The sequence below is a fragment of the Lates calcarifer genome, linkage group LG13 (assembly GCF_001640805.2).
Source record: "Lates calcarifer isolate ASB-BC8 linkage group LG13, TLL_Latcal_v3, whole genome shotgun sequence".
Taxonomy (NCBI): Eukaryota; Metazoa; Chordata; class Actinopteri; family Centropomidae; genus Lates; species Lates calcarifer.
In genome coordinates this window covers 15,493,912-15,521,001 of record NC_066845.1, presented here as the reverse complement: position 1 = coordinate 15,521,001, position 27,090 = coordinate 15,493,912, and the positions used below count along the sequence as shown (strand labels likewise).

The 27,090-nt window shown below is 40.5% G+C and overlaps 2 protein-coding genes across 2 annotated transcripts; both read right to left on the bottom strand.

Annotated features, from left to right (window-relative positions):
• Positions 1-1,138: 1,138 nt before the first annotated feature.
• Positions 1,139-21,643, bottom strand: mfsd3 (major facilitator superfamily domain containing 3). Its single transcript, XM_018669577.2, has 6 exons — positions 21,544-21,643; positions 20,211-21,035; positions 12,326-12,473; positions 8,142-8,242; positions 5,412-5,521; positions 1,139-3,141 (listed from the first exon to the last, which is right to left on the bottom strand). The coding sequence occupies exons 2-6, from the start codon at positions 20,908-20,910 to the stop codon at positions 2,935-2,937; spliced, it is 1,266 nt and encodes a 421-aa protein (XP_018525093.1). The 5' UTR covers positions 20,911-21,035; positions 21,544-21,643; the 3' UTR covers positions 1,139-2,934.
• A 467-nt stretch (positions 21,644-22,110) lies between these two features.
• On the bottom strand, positions 22,111-27,090 carry anxa1a (annexin A1a). Its single transcript, XM_018669600.2, has 12 exons — positions 26,929-27,090; positions 26,118-26,199; positions 25,353-25,443; positions 24,951-25,045; positions 24,704-24,817; positions 24,320-24,410; positions 24,057-24,136; positions 23,332-23,476; positions 23,135-23,230; positions 22,961-23,019; positions 22,734-22,856; positions 22,111-22,626 (listed from the first exon to the last, which is right to left on the bottom strand). Exons 1-12 carry the CDS (start codon positions 27,009-27,011, stop codon positions 22,567-22,569), a joined length of 1,119 nt encoding a protein of 372 aa, XP_018525116.1. The 5' UTR covers positions 27,012-27,090; the 3' UTR covers positions 22,111-22,566.

Here is a 27,090-nt window from a genome sequence, read left to right as displayed (position 1 = left end):
TACCACCTACCTTTCCCCCTCTCTCTTGTCTGCACAGGCTTTAAAATTGAGCTACAAAATGATGCATCTGTGGTTAACAGATTTCTCATCTTATTTCAAGTATGTTTTTTACTGGAACTACTTTCCACAGAAGAAAATAGTCCCAATGGGAGCTCTGTGGATAATCCACAGTGATCAGGAGATGCAGAGTTTTTGACTGTATTTTATCTTCTTTATTTGTCCAGTTGAAAGTTAAAGTCAAGATGTCATGGATGAGAAGTCCTTTAGCTGCTCAAACAAAATTCATTTGAACATGTACGATTCATTGACAACTTGGCAAATTCTCCTCAATCTGCTAATGAAGATTGCGTGATACCATCAAAAGCTCTAGAACAACTACTTAATGGACTTTGTGGTGAGATTGTTTTGTCATCATTAAGATTAAGATTGGTTCACTCCTACCACAAATTCAGTCAACAAAAATAAAAGCTAATTCCTCTGGAGGAGGCAGAAGATCTTGGTGGTTGTGCAGAATGTAATTCTGGAAAATTGTGTTTTATTTATTTTTTTTGATGATCTGATGATTTACAGGATCTCATACTGCTGAGAACACTTAAAATATAAATAAACCCTCCTCTCATACAAACAGCATTCAAAAGTTTAGATGGGCTTGTGGTTTCATGCAGCTTTTCAAAAGACACCAAACTCAACAGGCCTACTGCTTTTGACGCTCGCTCTTTTCTGAGAACGGTGAGTGGATAAAACATAAGCCTCTCTCCTCGAACCCTCCCTCTCTATCCCTGCGTTGCCGATCCCACAACACAAACAGTACGCCCAGATAATGAGGCCGGGTGAGAAAGTGTAAAGTGGAGGTGTATTGAAGGGCCATGTAAGCTGGGCTAATCCTCCTTCACAGCATTTGTTGTGTCATTAGAGCTGTATGGGTTTGTGGATCCTGTGACACAGACCCTATTCACTCCTGTAGCCTTCAGCCAGGACACTGCAGAGAGACAACGTTCTGAGCGGTTATAAACCACGGTGGATTTTTTTTTCAAAGGTGGGAGCGTCCTCAAAGACCACACAGGACCTGTCCCCTCGGGACATAAAATGTGGTAAATTCTGGTGACAAGTGGCCAGACAAAAAAGACAGACTCCAGGATTCACTCAGCAGCTTTATTTTTGTGCAAATCTCAGGCAACACAGTAGCTGAGAGACAAGAGATGTGCTTTGCAACAAGTTGATAAACCATTAATGACATGGTATGGCCTATTTTTATTTATTATGTGGGTGAAAGCAGGTGACCAGCTGTTCGCTAAATTTGCTGAGATTACTGCCTTTATCTAAACCAACCCATCCTTTCCCTACCTGCCTGTCTACTGTCAGAACAATTATCAATTTTAAGACTTAATTTCTATTAATACATTCACCTGCATGGAGGATTTTATTTTCCCAGCGCTTGGTGAAAAAAAAAAAAAACATTCTATGCTGCTGTTTCATTCATATTTTATGCATTGAGAAAATTATCCTCTGTAGTATACAGTACAGTGGAGCATTATAGTGTATTTTAGAGTACACATTTTAGACATTTCTTAACATAAAATACAATAGGTCAAACAATTTTTTCAGCAACCGCAATTTACCAGTGGTATTGGTCTTTCAAGTTTTCATTAATGAGTCTGATTCTTTTGATTGAAAAACTGAAACAGGATGGCACCATGCAGCATGTAAGGCCAAGGTTTCCTAAAGTAAGTAAACTGACTGTCAGGGTTGAACTATTTAGCTCCAAATGGTTAAGGAGTTTGCTTTATTTTACAGGTCAAGGATTATCCAGCTAATTTCCTGGAAACCATTTTTCTTAAAAAATCAAATACTATAGCTACTAACACGTTCTCAATTTCCCTTTTAATTAGTACCAAATTGTGTTAGCCTTTCTTTGAAATATCATAGTGACTTACAGCTAAATATCAGTAAATTAGCTGGAAAATAAGGGACCTGTAAAATAAAGTGTTACTGGGATTTTACTCTGAGAATCTGTGGTTAATTAAACAGAATAATGCTCCTCATTCAACAGCTGAACCTCCCTTTCTTAAGTGAAACAGCCCCAGTTGGCTAACTGTTGTAGTTTAGGTAACATAGTGTATGTGCTGAAACTATTCATCATGAATGAGTGTATACTCTACTTGGAGCAGCTACTGTACATTCGCCTCCCGTGCATCTTACCATACAGTGCTGATACGAGGTAGTAGAGATGCATTCATTTAGAACTGTAAACCATACAACTCAGGAGAATGACTAACTTCATATACAGTACAATATGATAGAACAAGCATCACAAAGTAGCAATATTGCTTTTGGCTACAGCTCTTATTGCTGGCTTATTAAAACATTAAAATGGCTCAGATGATAAAAACAGCCTTGATTATATTCCCCAAAGTTCTTTTCATCTCTCAGGACAATATGACTGTACATCACTGCCCAGCACACTAAACCCCATCAGCTCATCACACTGACTGGATGAACCAATCCCATCCTGCCCAAAAAACTCTACTACTACTAATATACTCAACATGCCAATCCTTACCTACATCAGTATTTGCTACTTTCATCATGCTACTGTATATATTAAGACTTTTCCAGACATTTTAAATGCAACACAAATAATATTTAAGGCCAGGTTTGCCAGTGAGATTTGGAAAAAATTAAAAATAAAAAACACTCTGTAATAGAGTACTTAACACATGGCTGATTTCTCCTTAAAAATGGCAGAACAAAAAAGTAAACTTATTCAAGATCTTTTATACTGAAATGATTTGCTGAAGTAATGGGTGTTATATTTAATGGGATTCAGAGACTTTTGAGGTGTCTGTATACTGGTTGTCAAGCTCAAAATATTTTAACACTTTTTCAGCACCTACAGACACCCAAGTATCAGGACTGTTCACCCTGATCCCGATCTCATTTGGGCTGTTCTTTGAGCTGGTGTTCCCTGAGAGCACCAGTGAAAGTAGCCGTCCACACATGCAGGGCCGTCCCGGCGGAGAGGGTCAGGAAGAAGAGGAAGGCAACTTGGAAACCAAACCAATCCACCACGCCTCCGGCCAGAGCGCTGAACATCAGCTTCCCCAGCACCTCCAGAGTCGCCAGGAAACTGTAGTGGGTCGCCTGAAGGGAGAACGGCAGCCGAGAGGTAAGGTGACGGGAAAAGAGGAGGAGGAATGATGAGAAAGAGATTAAAAGGAGGAGGTAAAGGAGAAGGAAGTGAGAGGAGAAGAAAAGGACAAGGGGAAAAGAGAGGGTTGGGGAAAGAAAGAGAGACATTGTGAGAAAGGGAGAGTGTGGTAAGTGGGAAAGTAGAGAGGGTAACATGGGTGGAGAAGGTGACACTTTATTCTATCCTGTAGCACAACTTTAACCTTTAAGCTAAACCTTTAATGCAGAACAATTAGCAACATACAGAGAGACATGGGTAAGATGTGATTTGAAATCTTTAGGTAAAAGCCCCAAAGAGTGAAAGGAAACAACAGAGGAGAAAAACAAATTTTAAAAAGTCTGGAAGCCTGAAAGGGAAAGCGTGAGATCATGGCCTGAGACGATGGAAGGAGGCCAAACGAAGAAGAGTATCTGATCCAAGCCTTGAGGCTTTCAAGAAGGAGTGAGAGAGAGAGGACAGAGATTACCTAATCTCTCTCAGCCTCCTCCCTCTGTCTGAGAGCACCACATTCAGCAGGTAAATCCAACCAAACAGAAGGACTCTAGTGACACCTAGACCACTGACATAAATTCATTAGGCCAAATCGTCTCTATACTTAAAACTTTCCATCATATACATACGTACTGAAACTTTTTAAACACACCAGGTAAACAAGGTAATCCTTCATTATATCCACAAACTACTGTATACCTTAGGCATTTTTTTTTTTTACAAAACAAAACATGTTGAGCAGCAACTATTCATTGATTAGAATTAATCAGCAACTATTTTGATAATCAGGTTTTTAAAAACATCATTAAAAACATATTCAGCTTCTCCAATGTGCTGATATATATTTTTATTTTATAGTCTAAACAATCAATCAGTTAATGGAAAAAATTGACAATTATGAACTGCAGCGCTAAATCCTTTCATCATAAAATGTAATAAAAAATAAATATGATCATGCTGACGAGTAATTCTTAAATGTTTTAATCTATAAACAATACCATAGGCTTCTACGACAGCACTGTTTTGCTTTGTACCATTTTTACTATCAACTAGAACCACAATCACCAATCTCTGTGAAGAACATGAAATGATCTGAATTCCATAAGAGCTGAGGAGGTGGTGGTGAGTTAAGACTATATCTGAGCTGTAGCTGTGGTCTGTAGGCTGAGGTAGAGAGCTCTGAGAGCCCGTGTGACCACAGCTAAGTGGAGTGCCTTTATTCTGAGCAACTTGTTTAACAGATTCGGTTTCTTTCTCCTGGGGATCGTTAACAAGCACTCACACTATCAGCTTTCTGTCACTGGATAGCACTACCTTCAATAACACACATATACACACAACGAGCACAGGTGAGCTAATGCTCTCCCGTCCACATGCACCTACACACACAGATTCACACAACTAGAAAGCAAACAGTATATGTGTCATGAGAACCTCTCAAATTATCCCTGGTTCTCCTCATCACATGTTGTGATTGATTCTCTCCTGTTATTTATTCTATGTGTAACCAGATCCTGATATCTGTGCTGCAGCCTGTGATTTTTTTCCCCCCCTCTCTTTCTTCTCCACTTTAAGAGTGACAGCAATTTAAATGATAATTTGTCACCTTCAGAGACTGACTGAGTGACGTCTCAACGGCTGTGTGAACAACGATCACCTCCAGGCAACGATGGCCCAGTTACGACGGGGACAAAAGGAGTTATGTCAAAGAGGAGAAAACGAGAGAGGAGAGGAAAAAGTCAGAGTGGAAAAGAGAGCATTTAAAGGACTGCAGAATGACAAAGAAATAGAGTGAGGTGGTGGGAGAGACAGTGCCAATGGAGGGGTGGGGAGTGGGGTGGGGGGAGCAAAAAGAAAAGCAGCGATGAATAGAAACTGGGTCTGCTTTGACTTAAGAGATTTTCCAGGTGGAAACAGCTGATGAGAACTGACAGGTATAGGTGACAATAGGTGTGATACTGTATGCTGGTGACTTCCCTCTCCGGCCCCCACTGACAACCAAAGGAATGGACCTAACATTAATAAGTAGCATGATTAAAACGAAACAGATCAGAGGAGAGAAGGGGAGGCAGGAAGGATAAAAGAAAGAGAGAGTGTGTTGTCTGTCTGTTAATCCACAGGAGATGACCTAACACCACATAAAGAGACGGTTAACACTGAAAAGATAATGACAAGAGAGCAGATTTATTGCATAACTGCAGCCTGGGTTTCCAGAATGAGGAGGGTTTACCTGAATGCTTTCCTCGGCCCTCTGAGTGCAATGCATCATGGTGGTGAAGGTGAGTGTGGTGATGAGACCGCCCAGGAAGTGTTGAACACTCATGCTCAGGACAGCCATACCTGAGGAAACAAGCACACGCTAGCAAAAATAGGCAAAACACGTATGAGAAAAACTACAGTGAGTTTCATCTGAAAAAAGCAAAAAATCAGTTTTACACTTGTCTGCTCTGCTACACTTCTCACTATATTATTCTATGTAGAAGTCGAAGTAGGGAAGGCAAAGCAGTTGTAAACAGTAAGCTGCTGCTGCAGCTCCTCTCCTTTCCCCCACCACCACCACCACCAACCCCCACTCCCCCTCGTCCCCAAAACACATGTAGTATATCCTCTGAGGGGAAGGTGCAGAGCGGTGTTAGTGGGGAAACACAGAGGAACCACAGAGCCTATCTGTTCTCTGCTCCCGCTAACACTGAATTATTCACTCAAGCCGCCAGAGTTTTTGCAGAATAAGACTCTTCAGTCAGCGACACAAGACTGTTGGAGTCACACAGATACATTGACTGATCAGACTGGAAGAGTGAGAAGCGGAGGGTTATCATGTAATATTGAAAAATCTGAAACTGAATGTTTTTCTGTTTCTTTTTTTTCTGGTTGAGTTTTCCTGAGATCTTTGTTCTGGGTTTAGGGTGGAGGAGGGAGAGGCCCCAACTTTCAGTCTGAGAGGTTTTATAGGAGAACAGACAACTCCTGCAGAGATGAATGGTGCGGATTTGAATCCCAGATGCTTTGCGACTGGCTGTGCAACAGAATCAGATGTGTCATTCAGACATTAACAACTGAATGGCTCTCTGGAGAGAGACAGCACCTGTCTATCAACATCTTCTACATCATGCACACTTGTTCTGTATTAATATTGAACATCCAGCTCAATAGCTTGCACTCTAGGCCAGCGGCTCTCCCAACCTTTGTTGGACTGCAATGCCTTAAAGGTCCCATATCATGTGAGAATTTCATGTGTTTTTTTTTTTTTGTGATGTCACAACTATGCAGTTTTATTTTTCTTAAAATCACAACACCAAGTGCTCATGTTCCTCAGTGGTGGCTGCTGCATTTATCAGAGAGTTTTACCAAGCTACAGTAGGCTAGAATCCGTTACCTGTAGTTAGTCTGGCTGTGTCACTCAGAGTCAGTCAGCCATCAGAGGAGAGGCTCAGAAGAGACAGTCACAAAACGCCCCATTCTGGTTAGAGCTCCATTAAGAAGATGTAAGATTGTATAGAGAAGGTTTTAGGTACTGAAAACCAGAAATAGATCTTCTTATGGACATCAAAACTTATAATAAATTACAGTAAAAGTGTAAAATACATAATGCTTAAGGATTCAGGAAATCCTTTCACTAACACATTTCTGTCAGTCTGGAATTGTGTGCCATTATTCCTGTATTTAAACAATTTTTCCATCTTACCCCTCTTCATAATAACAGGTTTTGTACTGTGAGTTGAGTGATTTCTGATTCTTTGACAGTTTAATTTGATTCATTTTTAGAGGCCTGAAGAGGTAAAACTTAAAAAACAAGCTAATTCAGAAAGAAAAGACAACATTTTATCTTGTGACTTGGCTGCTGAAATTGACTTTTTTGTGGCTGGCTAGCTCACATGTCATCTTCTCATGCCCAGTAGGATGAGAAATTCCTGATTCTGAATTTAATGTGGACGGAGATATTTCAGAAACGAGCTGAAACTCCTGATGTGAAAATCCACATGTTCTTTCTTCACAAAGAGCATGAACATTTACGTGGTGTTATATAGACATGTATGACCACTGTCTTCCTGGCTGCAGGTCAACCACAAATCAGACATAGAAAGGTGTCAGTAATTCTACAAAAGCATTTACAGCTTTCACCGTGAAGGTAGATGTCTATTGTAATGTCCTGCTGTATGGATATTACTCAACCTTTGTATCAAATTACTTACCTGCCAGCCACACATTTTCTCCTTTACCATAAGAAAGAATGGGCCACAAACACCTTATGTTACAAATATCCAGGGGCTGAACACACTGAAAGATACCACAATACAATACTGTTGCAGTAAATCTGATGAATATCACTTTGCATGTGCTGAATGAGAATGTCACGTGTTAACTCAACTCAGTGCTAATGTCTCAGTGGTCTGTTGTATTTTTTTGGAATTTTTCAGTCATTCATGGTAAAAGTAGAATTATTACCACTGTTTCTCTTTGCTAATTCAGTGTCTAACATCATGATTTTTGGACCATTTCTATTCACCATATTACATAATTCTGTAATGATTATGATGGATTAAGGAGCATATTCAAATGAAGGAGTCAAATCAGCAACTGAACTCGTGTTTTACCGATACAATGTGTTTATCCACATAAACATCTATGACCTAAAGCAATCTGTGTACATGTACCTACATGTTAATATGTGTGTGTTTATTCAAGGAACTAGAGGGTCAAATGAGGACTGTATGTGTATGAGAACAGGATTTGGAAAGTTTAAACATGTAAATCTACAGAACTCAACAGCATGTGGTGCCCTACTACAATATTCACATGCAAAAATAAAGGACTGGAACAGCTGTATTCTATTGTTCCTTGTCATTTCATCACCTGCTAAACAAACAAACTGGACAATATATACTGTAGGTTTGTGGTAATTCTAGTTTAATTGGTGCCTGCCACAATGTCTGCAACTGTACTTTGGTGTGTTTCTCACCTTTCATGAGTGGTGATGGTTCCAGTACAGTGAGTAGAGAGCTCTGGAAGACCATGCTGATGGTTCGCAAGACAAACACACGTCGCATCAGAGCCCCAATGCTGAGGAAAGAGCAGCAAACAAGCCAAGTATCAGAGAGATATTCAGCAACTTTCAGATACCAGTGTTATTGTTGAGCAGTGTGATATGTGGTGACAGTGACTCCAGGCTAGTATCATTAAATTTAGAGACATTCTGTGTTTCTTTTCATGTCACACACAATTACACACACACACAGACAGACACAGACACGGACACACACACATGCATGCGCACACACAGTAGCATGCGTGCATGTGCGTAAGTAAACAAGTCCCCAGACACTAATTGATTCCCTGTTAGTGCAAGAAAATCATCCCCCTGTGGGTTTGGTTCGTGACGTAATCAATAACCTAAGGAGATCCCCAGCATGAGGAGGATAATTAATCACTGTTAACATACAGACACACACATAAACACACAAAAACACATACACAAAAGAGTTCGCACTGTTGTGTGACATCAGGGATTAATAATGCCAATCACTCAGAGGATGCCTGCCACTCAAAGGACTGAGTGTGTGTTTGTTTGTTTTTTTTGCATGTAATTATTTATGTGTAAAAAAGGCTTTGAGGAAGAAGGGGACTGTCACACAAAGCAGGATATCTGATTTTAGTTGGATAAGTGCACTAAGGGAGTAAAACCATAAACAGTTTCATTCTATTGTTGAGATTTAAAGTTACACTTTCGTCTGCCCTGGTTGATTTCTTGATCAATCTTTTGGCCTAACACAGTGAAACAGTGAGAAATGGCCATTACAATTTCTTGGAGGCCAAGACAATGTCTTAAAATGTCTTGTTTTGTCAAACTAATACTCCAAAACCTGAAGATTTTCAGTTTACTATAATACTAAGAAGAGCAGCAAATCCTGACATTTCAGAAGCTGCAAACATCAAATATGTGTCTTGAAAAAATGACAAACGAGCAGTTGATTATCAAAATAGTAGTCGACTGATTGATTAGTCGACTAATCATTGTATCTCTATTACATTAAGTGTCGTAGACCTCAAGGCCACATGTTTCTTTAATATTTGCTTCAGCGACTGCAGATGGAAAAAAGTGTGACCTCTAACAGATACATACAGTCCCTTTCAAACACCATGATAAAATAAACTCACTGTGTGTGTGATTAACAGTTTACAGATTATTAGAGTATTAGTGAAAACTATTTTCAAAAGGAAGTGTACATACACACGTAATGTAGACTTAAGATCGACTGACACTTTTTAAAATTTCTGTTATTTCCCTTCTCTCTCTCTCCCTCTCTCTCTCTCCCCCTTCTCTGTATCTTCTCCCCTCGCCACTTCTCCTTCTCCACCCAGCCTTTCCTTACCTCTCTACTGGAAAACCAATCCTGCATCATTCACATGCTAAAGACATTCTTCTCTATGCTGCTCCTTTACCTCCCTTCTCAATGACAGCCTTTCATATCGCGCACTCTCATGAGATGCTGAGGGGTGTGTGTGAGTGTGTGTGTGTGTGTGTGTGTGTGAGAAAGAGAACCTGCCTGGCTGCCACCTCACACGGGCCAGGCCTAGATAAGAATAGCCATGTTCTCAGGTTGCCAGTGGCGGTTGTAAAGGGGGTCACTCACTGACCACTCAGCCGTTTCTGATGGTGGGGAGGATAAACCTTCCAACTGAGCTTTTAGAGGTAGGACCATAGCCTGCTGCACAGCCCTTTCTCTGTGCATATGTGTGTGTGCGAATGTGTGTGCGGTAGGAAGAAGTAAGGAAGGAGAAGTGTTAATATGACACTGGAAGGCACATGACACTTTATCTACAACTGAGAGGTAAATTTTACATGTACTTTTAAGAAATATACACAAACAATTTTATCTGAGTAATTTTAAAAATTGTCTGCAGGGTGTAATACACATTTTCATTTATAGTACAAAACAACTGTTTCCTGACCCAGTAAATACGACCAAATTTTCATCCATCAAATTGGATGATTTTTGAGATTTTAACAAAGGCTGGGGAAATTATTAAATTATTATCCCCAAACTCTCATTTCATCAGCTGTAATATTACACATACTGGCGTTACAAAGCTGCTTCAATTACAGGTCAGATAAGGTGACATGTAATTTGTCTGTTCCAGATTACTCAGCAATTGTGGGTTTAAATAATTCACTGTTGGTTTAGTTTTGAATTCTCTCTCAATACAGAAACAGAGACATAAACTCTATATTGAAAACTAATCCAAAACCAGTGCTCTATTTTATGTGCATAATTTTTAAACTTCACTGGATCTTGTGTAAGCCTGATCTAATGGAAAGGATACTTGTCCACTATATTGCATCAGTGCATTACACAAATTGTCTGCGAATAGGTTTATATCTTTAGCCATTGAATGAGATGTCAAGGTGGGCAAAGTTAAACCTGAGATTCCCACAGTATTCTTGTCTATGTTCAGTAGAATAAGACGTCTAGACAATATACTTCAGTGTTTTCTGTCTTTGTCAGTGTGTGAACATTTTACTGCCTTTACAAGTTAGCAAGTCCTTTACAAGTGAGATGGAGAGAAAGAGTGAAAGATCAAAAGCCAACATATGACAATGACATCTTTTGAAAGCGCTCTCTCCCTTCTACAAAAATTTTGCCTTTGGAGACATACTCTGTGTTTGCTAGTGTCACTTTACAAGAGGGAAAAAAACATGGGAGCCAGCTGAAAACACAACACAAAGACAAAAAAAGACTGACATCAGACAGAGCACAGAGCAATTGATACATGTCAACAAATGGGCAAGAATGCAAACACATGCAGTGCAAGCACAAATACCAACAGATACAGACACAACTTCACTCTCCACTAATTGATATACTGTGTCTCTAATCATCCTAATCACTTGTTGTAGAAGGATAAAGAGTTAGCCAATAGTATTTTCTAAATGTGGGTGGAAGGAATTATGGTAGGATGTTTCTTAAGAGTGCAGTAATACACGGTGTGGGAACTAACACATTATCCTCCATAAAGGCATTGTTATTTATAGTTCTCATTACATCACAATGGCCATAGGCAGGGCTAGTATAGGCAGGGCGACCCTAGTATATACAGACGTAAACCCTTATGCAACTAAGGTCTGGAACAAATGGCACAATATCAATGTGCTGAAGGGGAAAACATGTAAAGGTTAAATACAATTATATTAAGATAGAAGCTGTTTATCCAAAACTGGATTCAACTGTGCTAAATTAAATTCCTATAGAAAAGTATCTAAATGTAATTTTGGATCAAATGGCTTTTTAACACTGCAAAAATAAAACATTTCAGGAAAATACTGGCGTTTCAACACAGTCGTCACATCTAATTACCATAATATATGTAATATAATAAACTGTGATTCAGGCCTTTTGATATATTAATCAGAGAGTCTAACGTCTCAGTATCTGTTTGTAAATCTGAGCGTTAAATTCAACCAGAGTTGCACGTTGTCTCTGCGCATGAGTATGTGTGATGGATTTGCTGCTCATGCTGTTCTCACACCACACACCAGACACAGGGGGTCCCTGAGCTCTCACACAGTGCCATGTTTACTTAAATTACTACACACACACAGTCAGACAGAGAAACACACACACACACACAATAGTATATGAAGAGTATTTTAAAAACTGGAAGAACAGGCACAGAGTGATGAGGATGAGGTAAAGGAGGAGGAACAAAGTGGAAGTCATTTTTCTATTGCGCAGAACTCACTTTTCTAATCAGAAACTGTCTCAAGATCTCTTTTTAAAGACATCACCTTGGGTTCTGAGTTTTCTTTTTTTAACATTTTCAGATAACAAAATATTGATTGATTTATAATGGGTTGATTAATCCATAATTAAGTTAACTGTTATTTGCAGCCCAAGTGAATACTGGACAGCTCATAGAAGAATGTCGATTCGGTGAAGTTTATTTTCACACTGTGTAGTCTTTGACTTTCATCTTCAATTTTCAAGGGCATTTTCCCCTGATTCCAAATTAATTTTAAAACCCTGCAAAATGATGCCACTGAAAACCCACCAGAGTCACAAGATACTGCTGCCACACAAAAACAGCTATGGTGGTGCCAGTGATAACCAAAAAGATGGTGAGAGTGATGTTGCTGATGAAGGCAACCTGAACTGAGCGAGCAGCAGGCCTCCCAGGGATGACCCGCAGATGGAGAAGCCCATGGCGATGACGCCGTTCCAGAAGCCGAGCTCCCTGGCGGTCATGTGGTGATCCAACAGGAAAAGAGGAAACATGGTCACTGCACCCTGTTCACCTGCATACACAGAGACAGGAGGGAAAGGAAGATGAGAGACAGAGGGACAAGAAGCAAGAGAGAGACACTGGAATGAGTTACCTGGACAAATAGACTGAATTTGGTGCTGCAGAGTGAAACATACAATGAATACTCCATGTCTTGTGTGCTGTATGTTTCTGACTAAGCATTACTATTTATTACATACAGTAAATATGTGAGACATCTCCTGAGTACACACGCCTGTTCCAATCAGAGTCAAATACGATGAGGATGTTGAACCAAACTGTTTAGCCTGCAAGACTGAACAACATGGTTTTCCTGAGATGACGACTGCAGAATCAAATACAGCACCCTGACAAGCAGCGCACCTAGGCCTATTCCTGGAAAGTGTCAATAATAGATGCCTGACAAGAAAAAGAATACCCTCAGTCACTTTATCAAACGGGGGCCTAGCACTTTTCCTAAAGCACAAAAAGGAAAACACAACAAAAACACAAAAACTTCCACAGATGAAACAGACCTCACAAAGACCTTTCAGTCAAAATAAAAAGTTTCTGTCAGGCAGTAAGACTTTCTCTGTGTGGCGTTGAGTGTGGGGGTAATGTTCTGCTGAACATTACAGTAAAATATTCAGTGGCACAGACTATACGCCATTATTATATTAATGGAGACTGACTTCAGAAAGACAGTGGGACCAAGGAGCTGCGTGAGTGACAGCTTGGCTCCCAGACTGCTGTCAAAGACGACGCAACACAACCGACGACTCACTCACTCAGTCAGCCAGGAGACAAACAAAAATAGAGAAAGAAGAAAAAAAAGACAGATGAAACAGACTGGAATAAAAAAAATAATAAGAGAATGCTGCGAAGCTCCCAGTGATAGGGAGTGCAGCAGCAGAACTAGAGTGTCACCGCTGTAACAGTGGTGTGAAAACCCAGCAGAAACGTGGGGTAGAAAATGTGGATTCTCTGTGTAGGTTCTCACTTCTGTCATGCATGTTTCAGTGCTGGAAATTTGCACATAGATAATACAGACAGGAATGATTACGTTCAAGTTGGTCATTGAAACTAAATTAGCCAATCAGAGAGGTTTGTGGTGACTTTCCCAAAACATATCAACCTGTGACAAATGTATTATGTTTTTCTTTCAGATAAAGTAAGCTGAAACATACTGAGCAGTATATTGCCTGCACTATGGCTGGGCTATGAACCAAATTCATCACATAATTATGACTCTCTTACTCACGTTGGCTCACATTTATTCACTGCAATTCTGAACAGACTGAATCCCACATAATTAAGCTGAGAATAACTAAAACAACAGTGACGTATACTCAGATATAACCACAAGTTCAACCAATCATTGAGCACATATTCTTACATACAGAATCTGAGCTGCAACTGTTAATTAAGGAAAAAAAGATCATGATGACGATCAGGTACTAATGTACTAACAGCATGTTATCATTACTCTTATCCCTATTTAACTGTGAAAATACACTGAAATGATTAGTCAATGATGTGACTGGTCAACCAACAAGAGATTCACCAAAGTGAGAATTTGATGCTTTCTAAAATCATATATGAGAGTAAACACAATATCTTTGTGTTCTGGACTCCTGGTCAGATAAAACAAGCAGTCAGTAAATGTCGTGTTTGGCTTATAAACATTATAACAGACATTTTTCACTGTTTAATAACATTTTAAAGTTAAAGTTTTTAATCAATTAATTGAAAAAAATCAGCAGCAGATTTACCGATGATGAAAATAATCACTAGTTGCAGCACTCAGAGCATATAGATTTTAGATCATATTGTTGAGCCCTAAAATACTGAAGACACAGAAACCAAAAAAAAAGATGACGATGAAAAGAACAATTTTAAAATAGGAAAAAAAAATAGGAAGCTGTTTGTATTGATCTTCAGCATCTAGTTAAAGGTTGAACAAATAAAGAGCAAAACTGCTGGTGAATATGACGTCTAATGCAGCTGTACAAAAAATGTTTTGACAGCAATGTGGATTGATTTTACTTTACATTACATTACCATCACTCCACACCCGCAGTGAGAGCTGCACTGATACACTGACACCATCTCTGTGCATTATTCACATTTTAATCTGTCATCTGTACTGAACTGTTCTGAGTTGCATCAACTGTGCAGTAACAATATTAGTCATAAAAAAGTAAACATTGGCAGCAGCAGTACCCATGATGCCTGGGTTGTTTACCCATGGTTCTGTGCTCCCGTGCCTGTCTGCCTGTTGTTTAGCTCAAAGCTCAGAGCTTTCACAGTCCTGCCTTCAACTAATTATTTCTTTAAAGAGGGGGGCTGGGGGAGGGCGTGCAGACAAACACAACCAGGCTGATTATTCCTTTCTATAAATATTCTCAAAGCAACAATTGTCCATTTCAGCAGGGATTTCATTAGACATCCGCAAAGATTAAACAAGCAAGAGTGGAGGGGAAGGAGGAAAGGGTGGAATGAGAGTGAAGTGGGAGGAGAGGATGAGAGTCATAGAGTTGGAGAGAGTAGAGTAAGTGATAAAGAGAAAAAACACAAATAAAGAAAGAAAAGGCAGAGACAAAGGGCAGTGGGTGAAAAAGGGGCAGAGAAGTATATAGTGCAGGAAATGACAATCATAATGCATTTATTTAAAAAAAATAAGATGGGAGTTAAACATGACTGGAGAGATAGGAGAGCAGTCAGGGATGGAGACAGCTAAAGACAAAGGAAGAGGAGGGGGGCAGATGAACAGAGACATTGTTAGGAGGTTAGTGAAGAGGAAACAGAGGAGAGATGGCAGGCTCAAAGAAAAAAAGCTCTGTGTTTATGTTTACATTTGGCTCAGAAAGACAAAACAATTTATCATTAAAACAGAAAGTGACAGAGAGAGGGGAGGTGAAATTTTATTTATCCCAGTTATTTAAAGGTGCTTCATGGCAATATCAATCATCTACTAGACTTGCAAGCAAGTATAGGAGGGTCCAAGCACTCTGGCATAAAGACATAAAGTGAGAGGGAAAAAAATAAACCAATTTAGTATTAAAGGCCCTGCAAACCTTTTTTCTTGATCAGCCTTTCACTTTGAACTACAGGGTCCAAAAAAACACAATTTCCTGCTGAAGTTTAAACAGTTTTAGGTATCTCATTAATAAAACACACTCATACAGTTGTGATGAGGCAAATTAGCTGGGTTTTTGACTGTTTAACCTCTTACTAATATTTTAGTACAGTCTTGGTAACATGGGTTTCATCAGTAATCTGCTGTTATCTCTGCTACACATTAGGTAACTTGGATGGCACAAAACAGAACGAGGTCACTGTGCCAGCAGTGTAAACAGAGCTAAAGCTACAGTTTTTCATAGCAGCAGGTAGCCCAATGAGTAAAACACTTGGTGAAAAACAGTTTCAACATGTCATTTTCAGCAAAGCAAAATACACAAGAAAATGTACCAACTTTACGAGAGACTTACTCAAAATTTAGATGAAACACAACCACAAATAGTACCAACAGTTTGACACAGAGAATCTCTTATCTTAGTTGGCCTCACTTGTTTTCATTGTAAATTAAATCACTGTGTTTTGTTGTGCAATGATTTTATTCATGGTAATTATATGGGAAAGATGGTCTGTATACATGTGTGAATATATATATGTGGTAGAAGGGGGATGGGTGTTAGTACTGAGAGGAATCAGAGTGGGATAAGGGTGAGATCAGGGTGAGAGGTCAACAAGGACAGTGAGGTCAGATCCTGACCTCCATGCAGCAGCTTAGACAAAGCCGGCAGAGCAGGAGAGATCATCGAGGACACCCAGTCACACTGCAGAACTACATTGTCACTCCCTGCCAAGAGCATGGAAAACAAAGACAGGTTTATACATACTACATATTTAAGCACAGCACGTGCATACACATACACACACACACACAGAGAGAGAGAGAGAGAGAGGACTACGTACACGCACACCTTTCAGCTCTTTAGGCTCCCTGAGGACAAAACAGTAAACAGAGCCCTGTCTTTACATACTTTCACAAAATCCTATGCATATTAGTCTATCGACTAACACACACACACACACACTGGGAGTCCCTGCAGATCAACGCATGTCAAGAAGTTCTCTGTGGCCCTCAGGGCTCATGAACATGGGAAAACACACTCTATAGAAACAAAAAAGAAAACACTGTCTCTCTGTCTCTGCTGACTGTTAGTTGTCTGTGTTTATTTTCTGAGAAAATAGGTAACATTTACATCCATTCAGGGTCTTGGAGCAAATACACTGTCACCATCATTTTCAGTGATGTTTCAATGACTGGAGGAATTTCTATCCAACTAAAGCGTTTTTGTAAATGAGAGTTTAAAGTTTTTGATTTGTAATACATTTGCAAAATTCTAAAAACATGTTTTCACTTTGTCATTGTGAGTTACTGAGTGTAGACTGATGAATAAAATGGAAATGTATCCATTAACAATTAAATCTACAACATTCAAGTGTGCAAAAACAGCTAAAATAAGGTGAAATCTAATCCAAACATGAAAAAATTAAAAAGAGTGGGACAGTAGGTCTGAAATTGAAAGAGATGGCATTGAAACATACAAAACTCTTACAAAACCCATGTTATCAATTATTATCCATTGGTGAAAGCATACTGCTAGATAGATCTTGCACCTACATTTCTCAGCATGGTTAAATGTGTTTATTTCTATTGCCATTTTTCTCTCTGTCTCGCTCAGGGCACCATGTGGTGGTTGTTCATTAATTCATCCCCTCCTTCAGCCTCCCTCCCCGCAGTCCCTCTTTTCCCCCCTGGAAAATACCCCCCACTCCCTCAGCAAGTTTTCTCTCTTGTCTCCTTCCCACTCTCCTCCCTCTTCACTTCATCTCACAGAACTCCATCACCTCTCCATCCAACCATCATCCGCTTCTGCTGTCAACCAGTAAGTGTTACTGCAGACTGGACTTTATTTAGTTATGTATGTAGTTTCCATTCCACTGTCCTCCTCTAATGAACTTGTCTATGTGTGCCTCCTTTTCTAGTCAGTATACACTTGCTTACCAATTTATTAGGCCCACCTATCTAAAACTAATGTACTCAAATACAAAGGTCCTGCAGGAAATCTTAACCTCATAAAAGTTATAATGTTAAGTTTTTGTTGAAACTGTTAATATTTTGTTTACCACATTTCATGAGGAATAGCTAACTACCTTTACCAAATAAGCTGACAGCACGATATATTTTTCTCACTGAATCTTACAACTGTCCTTTTGGAGGGGGAAGTTAAAGTTTGTTCATCCATCTGTCCACCTGGTCAGTTCCCAGAGAATACCACCACCTCCTCTAACCATCATTTACAGCTCTTGTCAAACATACAGGCTACTGACTCCCTACCTCTAAAAAGTGCAAACACTGATGTGTGCAGCACTGCAGCATGACATTACATTAAGATTTAGATTTGGCAATAAAAAACATGTTCATTTAAAGAAGTGAAGGTGTTGATATAGATGACAAAATAGCAGTAAAATAATTATGTTCCCCAAATTGCCAAACTGTATTTATTAACACTTGAGTTTGCAATATTGCTCAGTGTTTTAGCTTCTTTACATGCTAGTACAGAAGTATGTGTATGACATTAAAATGTTGCTATCCAAATTGAGCTTATTCACAACATAAAGCCTCCCTGTTTTCCTTTTTCCCTTATGTTTTCTCTCTTACCAGAGCCCATTTCCCTTCCTGTCCGTCTCACCGAGTCTACCCAGACAGTTCTCCCATCTTGCCTGTGGCCTCAGATGGCACAGGGGTCACAGTTCAGACACGAGGCTCTCAATGATTGGCCACAGTGTTGGACGCAGCACAAACTCAGAGTTCATTAGGGATAGATGAGGGAAAGGGGTCTGTGTGTGTGTGTGTGTGTGTGTGTGTGTGTGTGTGTGTGTGTGTGCGCGCGAAGCAGGGGGGTTCAGACAGGCAGATCACTGGTCTCACACAAACATACCCACACACCCCTTGAACAAAAACAATACTGTCTCACATAGGCAATTATGCAGGCACATCCAGGCCTAATCTAAAATATTACACAATCCTTTTTTTGCTGCAAAGGTGGGAAATATTTAGACTATTACAACAGGAGATGCGAACAACTGACAAGGCTGTGAATGTATGTGTATGTAATGTATGTTAATGTACAGCTTAATTGTGTCACTGAAAGCACTGAGAGTAATTATTGTTGTAATCATGAGCATCAACAGAGTGAGTGTGACAGAGAGAGTGCTGGGGGGCTGCTCCCTAGACAGATTAGGGGGTCCAGCCAGCCTTCATACTTTGTCTAGAAGTGTCGTCTGCTGGGGTTCATCCGATTACTGAACGACCCTTAACATTCTCCCAAAAACAAACAAACACACACACACACACACACACACAATGTTAAAACAAAGGCATATACATCCATGAACATACACAAGTAAAGACTATGCAAATGTGAGGAGACAATCATATTCCCACCACCCACGTACACACGTACACATAAACACACATCAGCATGATGCTCCGTCTTCCATTTCAGTTTCTGAACGCCACAGACACAAAGACACTCTAATCCTTACATAATCCCCTTCTGCTACCAAACACCAAACTCTGGTCATATCAACTCTCTCTCCCACACACACAGGCCTGACTGTTTAAAAAAAATACTTTATATTTTTTACTTTCTTACTGAAACTAACTCATTCACATGAAAAAAAAAACCTGTCTGCATGAACTTAAAGGTAAACTATGTAACTTTTGCTGAGCAGCGGCCACTGTGGCCCCAAGTGGCAACTGCAGCATAGTGGTAAATAATAAAACATAGTGTTACAGTAGCACATGCTGAGAGGAGTCATAAAGTCAGCAAACTGACTCAATAACCCATCAAAGTCTATCTTAGGTCTGCAAATAATAGCTTATATGAGCCACAATAAGCTGCAGAGCATACGAGACCAAGTTGAGCTGTAGCAGCAAAACCCCTGAGAGTACTGAAATGAATATGGGTGGATTTTATTGCTTATGAACTCAACTTCTCATCTGCAATTAATTCTTTCAAAAATTACAGTCTCACTTAAATGTGTATTCAAACTGACATTGTATTCTTGTTAAAGTGCCTTAGGTTTATACTTGTGTGGGTATTTTCCAATGTGTACAGGAACTGGTAGGCTGCCTTCCCCCCAGTCCACTTCAGTACACTCATTCATGAGTTCAGTCCTCATGGACATATCAACAGAGACATCTAGTGGTGATCTCTGGGCCCTGCATGAAGGAATACAAATACAACTAAAGTTCACAGTGGGACAAAGAGAAGCATTTCAGGAAATATAACTTTTCATTGCTTCAGGGCAGTTTTTTTGTCTGTCCAGCTTGTGAACAGGAAATACATAAAACCGAAGCTGATAAACTGGTCTCCCATTTCAACTCAAATGGGCCGGGAATACTCCTATTTCAATCTATTCTGTGCTTTCTCTTTCTCCTCTCTTTCTTCCTTTATTGGGTCCCTGTGATAATCATTTGAGTCACGGTGAGTTCAAATGTCAATATGACCATGGCCATGCTGGTCATCACAAGAAAATAATCCACACATTAATTGATATTTAAAATGACAATTAGTAGCAGCACAACAAATAAAGTTCAGTTTGATTGAAACACATTCAGACATTCATAATATTAGTCTAAGGTATAAAAGTATTTGTTTCAAAGAATCTATTCTTGCATTTTAATCAGACTCACCCAGTTTGTACGTCAGGACATACAGGACTGTCCATGGTGTGCCGGGCACGGCCAGCAGCTTCCTCCACACCTTCCATGGTCTTACAGCATCTGCTCCCTGTCCCCCCCTCCTGCTGCCATCTGCCTGCTGGCCCCTCACAGTCTCATCATCCAGCACAGGGGCCCCCCACACAAACAGAGCCACGCCTGCATACACAAACGTCAGCAGCATAAACATCCAGCTCCATCCAGCAACGTCAATCACCGCCAGCAGACCACCTCCAGCGAAGACCGACCCAGCTTTGTATCCCACGACCTGGGCTGTGTTGCCCAGCCCCAGCTCCCCACGACCTTTCAACAACCCCACTGCTGCCCCGTCTACAGCAATATCCTGGACAGAGGCCAAGGTGTTCATGGCCAACAGGGTTCCTGCTACTCCCCAGATGTGTGCCTCTGGGGCCAAGGCAGCACTGGAGAGGCATGTCAGAGCCAGCCCAGACACCGTCCCCACCAGCCAGTGACGCTTGGTGGCAAGCCGGTCCACCAAAGGAGCCCAGAGTACCTTGAGTACCCAGGGGAAGTAAAGGATCTTGGTGAAGCCAATACGGGTGAGGGAGTGACCAGCTCCACGCAGGTAGACAGGTAGCAGTGAAGACTGGAGACCATAGGGGATGCCCTGGACAAAGTACAGCAGGCCCAAAAAGACTAGTTTGTCATTCATGATCTACCACCAAACGTGACCCTCTGACTGAGCAGACACTGCAGTGGTCCATTGGTCAGGTCATTGTCATCCTTCTGATTCTGGGGGGATCTCAAATGGACAGACTGACCCTGATGAACTGTGACCTGAAATGATAAGACAGTGTGAGGTCCAGGGTTATTGATGTTGAACTTATGTTGTTGTTGAAGAAGATACGGGGTGGCTAAAGATTGAAACAGCTCCTGCATGCAGCCTTAAAAGGATGTGTCTTTATGGCTGTTTCATTGCTTCTCTGCCCAGCTCAGTTACCAGTAACGTTAAACCGGCTAACGTTAGCCCCCTCAGAGTCAAACGACTTGTGTATCTCATGTACATGTTAACTATTATGGTGAACACGTTTGATTTCATAATTTACTCTGTATCAAAACACAATTGTGACTTTACACGGCTGACATTTTACTGACAGGTATAACAGTTCAGTTTGTTGCCACACTGACTGACTAGCTATCGTTAGCTAGCTAGCTTGCTGTCGTGCTAAACGTAGTAAACCAGCAACTTTAAAACACATTTATACCACATGTCAGAATTATTTGGGGGGTTGTTACAATGAGAAAATAGTTCCCTGTCTGTTATGAGAGAAATCTTAACACATACTGAGAAAGAAAGTTGATTAGCTTAGCGATAGCTATCCAGTGAGGGTGCTCCGCTTGTTTATAGTTGTAGTCTGTATGAGCTATAAGGTTGCCAGATTCTGTGGGAAAAATCCCTCTTCTGCGGATGGCAAATCCAAGTAGGACGTTTTCCGTTCAGTTAGTAAGACTCAGTGCGACGTGTTTCATGTCTTAGATTTTTTCAATATTTTTCATGGCATTACACACCCGGAAAATATATTTAATTATCCAACCTGGCAACCCTCAACCTTTACCACACATTATAAAATGCCCATACTCCTCTTAAGGATGTGATTGTTTTTATATATTTAACGTCTGGGATGTATGCATTTATGTATAGTGAATTGTATTAAAATGGGATTACCTGTGTTCCATTATAGGAAAATAATTGAAATGTTGCATAAAATAAGAGAATACTTAGGTTTATAAATTTGCTAAACATTTTTTTATCCTATAGCTGGTTGGATTATGTCTGTCTAATATGTACTGTATGTACATCACAGTGAATCATACTGTGAGGTTAAAAGAACAGAGACAACACAAAGAGGGCTTCGTACAAAAATGTTTTATTTGCAGGATATCCAAGCTTCTTCAAGGTTACTTCCACTACTGAATATGACACACATGGAAATCTGTGCATCATAGACTGTATAGTGTACATCTATTTGCAGCTGCAAAGTGATTACTGACTTCAAGCACCAGATATGAGAATCTAATAAGTATAAGGCTAAATCTGTCGCAGATCATGTGTCCATTGGGAAAATGTGTGTTGGAAGAAAAGGAATAACTTGGAGAGAAAATATCTGCTGAAGCAGTGTCGATACTTTGCTCATTGCTATCAATACCTTCTAAATGTCATGACAGTCACAAAAAGAAAAGACAGTCTTGTCAGGTCTCCATAAGAGCATAAGGCACAATATGTGTCAAGAGATTATAGGTCATTTTCCACAACTGTCCATGGTTGTGGATTTATGGTCACATGAGCTTTGATACTGCTGTTTGGCTATTAGTTTTCACCCCCACACAGAGCGAGCAGAATCTTCTCGTAGTCTCCTTTTGTGTCATCCTGAAGGAAAAACAAGACAGTCAGTAAATCTTTAAACCGTTTCCCTGAACAAAGCTAACACCGAAGATGGGTTTCTTGTCCTTATCTGTGGTAAGATATCTGCTCACCAGAATATCCTGGTAGAGTGTTTTGCCGTAGTTTTTCTTGTACTCATCCTTGATCCGTTTCATGTCAATTTCAGAGCGGCTCACCATGATCCGGGTCAGGATGTGTTTACGGGTACCTTTACCCTGATGGGTAGAAAAGAGTCAGTCAGGACAAGCCTTTAGCAGCAGGCGCAGCATTTTTTTATTTTTAAATTTAGTTTGTGAGCAGTGGCCTATACATGACGTACCTTCATGGCCAAGTAGAGCTTCTCAGCAAAGAATGCAGGCCTACTTCCAGCACACTTCACTGTGGTTATTTAAAAAAGTAAAGTTCAAGTTTAAATACAGTCTAGTGATAATAAATCACTAGATGAATGCTCATCTAGTCATAGTAAATCCAGAGTAAAGGTTTGTGCCTTTACCTAATGCAGTGAGACAACTTTCAATATCTCCTTTCATCTCCAGGTCGATGGCTTTGGCCATGTCCACTTTGCTGTACTTTGAGTACCTGTCAAATACTGAGGGAGAGGGTGAAGAGTGAAGAGTAGGAGTGTTAGATCTGATAAGAACAAACAGGAAAAAGTCAGATGTTACTAAATGAGGCAGTGTGCCAGCTAACCCTTGCGGAGATGGGGGCTGCTTCTGGTGGTGAGGATTTCAATAAAGGCGGAGCAGTCTTTGCCCTTCCTCCCCTCGCCAGCCTCGTACAGAGTCCTGGCATCGCTGTCGATCAGCTGCTCAGAAACCCCTTCAGTCCTGCCGGCCTTTAATAAACAGAGACAGAGAAACTTCACTGTATTGAACATAATATTTAAATGTGGTGCTTATATCATAAAAATATATCCTGGAAGGATTAACAATGAAATCAGTGATATTGCCTAATAAATGATGATATACCTTAAAGACAGAGCATTGACAAGCTTTAAGAAGCAGAATATGCACAAAGAAAATAAGACTGAATGAGATGAATTTACTTGTCAGAGTGCTTAAAGCCGAGACTCACTCATCACATTTCTCCTCATTTTATCAAAATGCAGCTTTTTACTTTATTTAAAATGTAATTTATGTTCAGCATATTGAGTTTGTCCTGGGCTTTTCGTCTTGTAAGATGCCTAAATACAAAGCCACAATAGGCCAAACTGTTATAGCATGCATGTGTGTATCAAAGGAGGGCGAATGTTTATTTTTAATAAACCACTGTCACGCCAGCAGCTACAGTAGGGAGTGTTGTGTTACCTCAGAACTGAACAGCATCCTGGTAATTGTCTGTGCTAATTGTGTCTTAAGAATCCTGAGAAAGTACAGAATGAAAGACTGTATGAGACAGAAATCACACACACATACCTTGCAGAGGGCAAGGAGGGCAGCCTTGAAGTCTCCACTAGTGTCAGACCTGATGTCGTCCTCCAGGTCCTTCTTGTATTCTTAGCAAAGCAACCACAAAGGGAAGATACAACATGAATCTTTGAGCCCATTTTCTGATCTGTAAACTTTCTTCCATATTCCACAGGCCATATTTTTCCACTGCCACAAGTTCTATCACTTCTATTTCCAAACACTAGCTTGATGAAACTGAAGCTTGTTGCTTAAAATTTGTTGGCACGCACCCTCCTTGTAGACTCTCTTTATATCCAGGATCTCTCTGTTGGTCCGGGAGGCCAAAATCTCTATTAGGGTGTCCTCGTCTGTGCCCAGACCCTGTAGACAGGGATGCATGGATAGATAGACTGATGCGGAGGAAGATCACTCATTCTCAACTGGTTTCATTCAAACAAAACACACCTCGTTCCCTACTGTTAAGAAAACAATATAATGAATATGTGGAAGTGGGTGGATATCATCATGCACCAAAAATAACAGATGAAGGTGAGGTCCAAACATTCACCATGGATGTGTTCCAGGATCCCAGGTTTCTAAATGTTTGAGTTGTTTTTGTGTTTAAATCAGTGTTCATTTTAAGTGAGATTGTTTGTATTTGTGTGTTTGTGCACCTTCATAGCCAGTTTCAGCTGCTGGGCATCGTACTGGGCCGGTGTTTTCAGCAGAGCCAGCACCACATCTTCCAGATCTCCCTTCAGTGCACTCTTCAGGGCTGACTCCAGAGGCTACGAGGAAACAACCCATGTTGTAAATATAGTGTTTGAGAGCATGTGGTCGTGTGTATAACTGTACTTTGGAACAATATCTAAAGTGTGTACCAGATTATTGCTATGGATATCTTTGTGTAACTCTTATTACCTTGCCACTGGCCTGCTGATAAGCCTGTTTGATCTGCTGTCTCTGCTCATTGCTCCTTTTCACCAGAATTTCAATGATGGTGTTCTCATCCACACCTGAAGAAATGACAGGATATTGGTTAGAATGATGATGATCATTTTGGCATCTGTATGACAAATATTCAATGAGATTTTAACCCTTTATAGTGTTTGTACTTTAGTGTGAGGGCCTGCGTACTGTCAAGATGTGGGGAACTTTGCACCACAGACAACAGCTGTGTTTGCAGTAATGATGCATGATGGCCAGCAGAGGGTGTTAAGGTTCTTACAGCTAAACCTCTCATACTTGAAGTAAAGACACATTGTTAGGCTGAAACATGTTCACACACGCTCCAAAGCTTCTCTGTGAGCATTTTGAGCTCACCTTTCGCCTTGATGGCTTTATCCAAGACTGCCGCATCTCCACTGGAACTGAAATTGGCCGCTGCGGTCACTGTTCCCTCGTTCTTTAGGATCTAAGCAACACAACACAGATTATTGGGTGGTTTGTAAATACTTGGCTACTCTCCTCCAGCTTTAGACACTCGAAAGAAAAGAAAAGACACGTGACAGATTTTTACTCCGCCTGTGGGCACTGCCCTGTCTGTTTCTGCCCCTACACCTCCATGCCTCCAAACACCCTTTAAATTGCCTGTCGACTGAAATGAACAATAAGAAGAGAGAGAGAGAGAGTGGAGGCACAGATTCAAATCATGACAGATGACCTTGTGCAACTCTCCCTCAGTTCACTTTAAGAAACCAGGGAAAGCAGAAGTTGCGTTTTGTTCTGTTTGCAGAGTTTATAAAGGGAGGGGTGTAAATTCCTGCTTCTATGAGTCACACACTCACAAGACTAAGTATGGTCATCTCTCATTGCATATAATCATTATGATCCACACTCCCTTTTCAGTTAAATCACAGACCTCATCTTATCTTTGTGCTCTGCTTCACTCCTTTTTCCTTCCCTCCATCTACCCTTTAACTTCACGCTCATTCATTCTTCTCCTCTCACTATCCTCCACACTTCTCTCCTTCCCTCGCTCTGAATTCTGCCTGGTAAATTTTTCCACACGAGCATACCACAGGATGAGGGGGAAAAAAAGGAAAAAACAGGGTGGTTGGCCTGGAACAGAAGCACAAAGTTACGTACTGAGTCATCGGGCATGCCCATATAGACCGTCTGCTGCAAGAAGGCTTGGATGAAAGACATGGTGTGGACTGCTGGAGTCTGTCTGTAGGGAGAGAGGGCAGAATGAGAGAAGAGAAGAGAAGAGAAGAGAAGAGAAGAGAAGAGAAGAGAAGAGAAAAGAAGATGTCAGCACTGATGTGAGCCAAACATGAGTACCTAATGCAGCATGAAATGTTTTGTTTAGAAAGTATTCTGCAAGTCTGTTGGGAGAAAGAGAGGAGGATATGCACGTATAGTAAAATAAATACACTGTAGATGGTATTCAGAGAGGAAATTATCTCTCTTTTATTCATTCTACTTGAGTTAAGTTGTCATCTCGTAAACAAGATGGCAGAAGAAAGAAAGATAGACAGAGAGAAAGAATATTTCTTTTTCTTACATCCACTCCTGGAAAGCAAAGCCTCTGTATATTTACTGTAGGTTTAGATTAGGTGGTTTTCTATGTGTGGATGCCACACCCACGTTCAACTCTGAGACGGATATACAGTTGGCTGTAAACTACGTTATAGATATAGTATCTTTTAATGTGTTAATATTAATACTGAGTGAAAATAACTAACTAAACTAAACCATAACTAAACCAGCTCAACACTTCACTGGAATCCAAAACCTTGTCGCTGCTATTTTCCCAACCACACCCTCATAGGTTGCATCAATAACCCCGAGGGAGAGAAGACTTTAAACCATTACACTTAGCACTAAACTTCAGCAAATTCTCAAACTAAGAGCTGAAGCATTGATTTTAGATTTTTGTCAAGAAAGAATGACTTACCGCGTAGCCTTAGAGGAGAAGAAGTTTGTCTGACTGAGTTTCCAGGGGCGTTGTAGCAGCAGAGAGAGTATATTTATACTCATGATAAACCCCACCTAGTAACGGGTACAGCCCATGCTCCACCGCAGCTGCCATTGGATTGCACCGCTGGCTGCCATACCA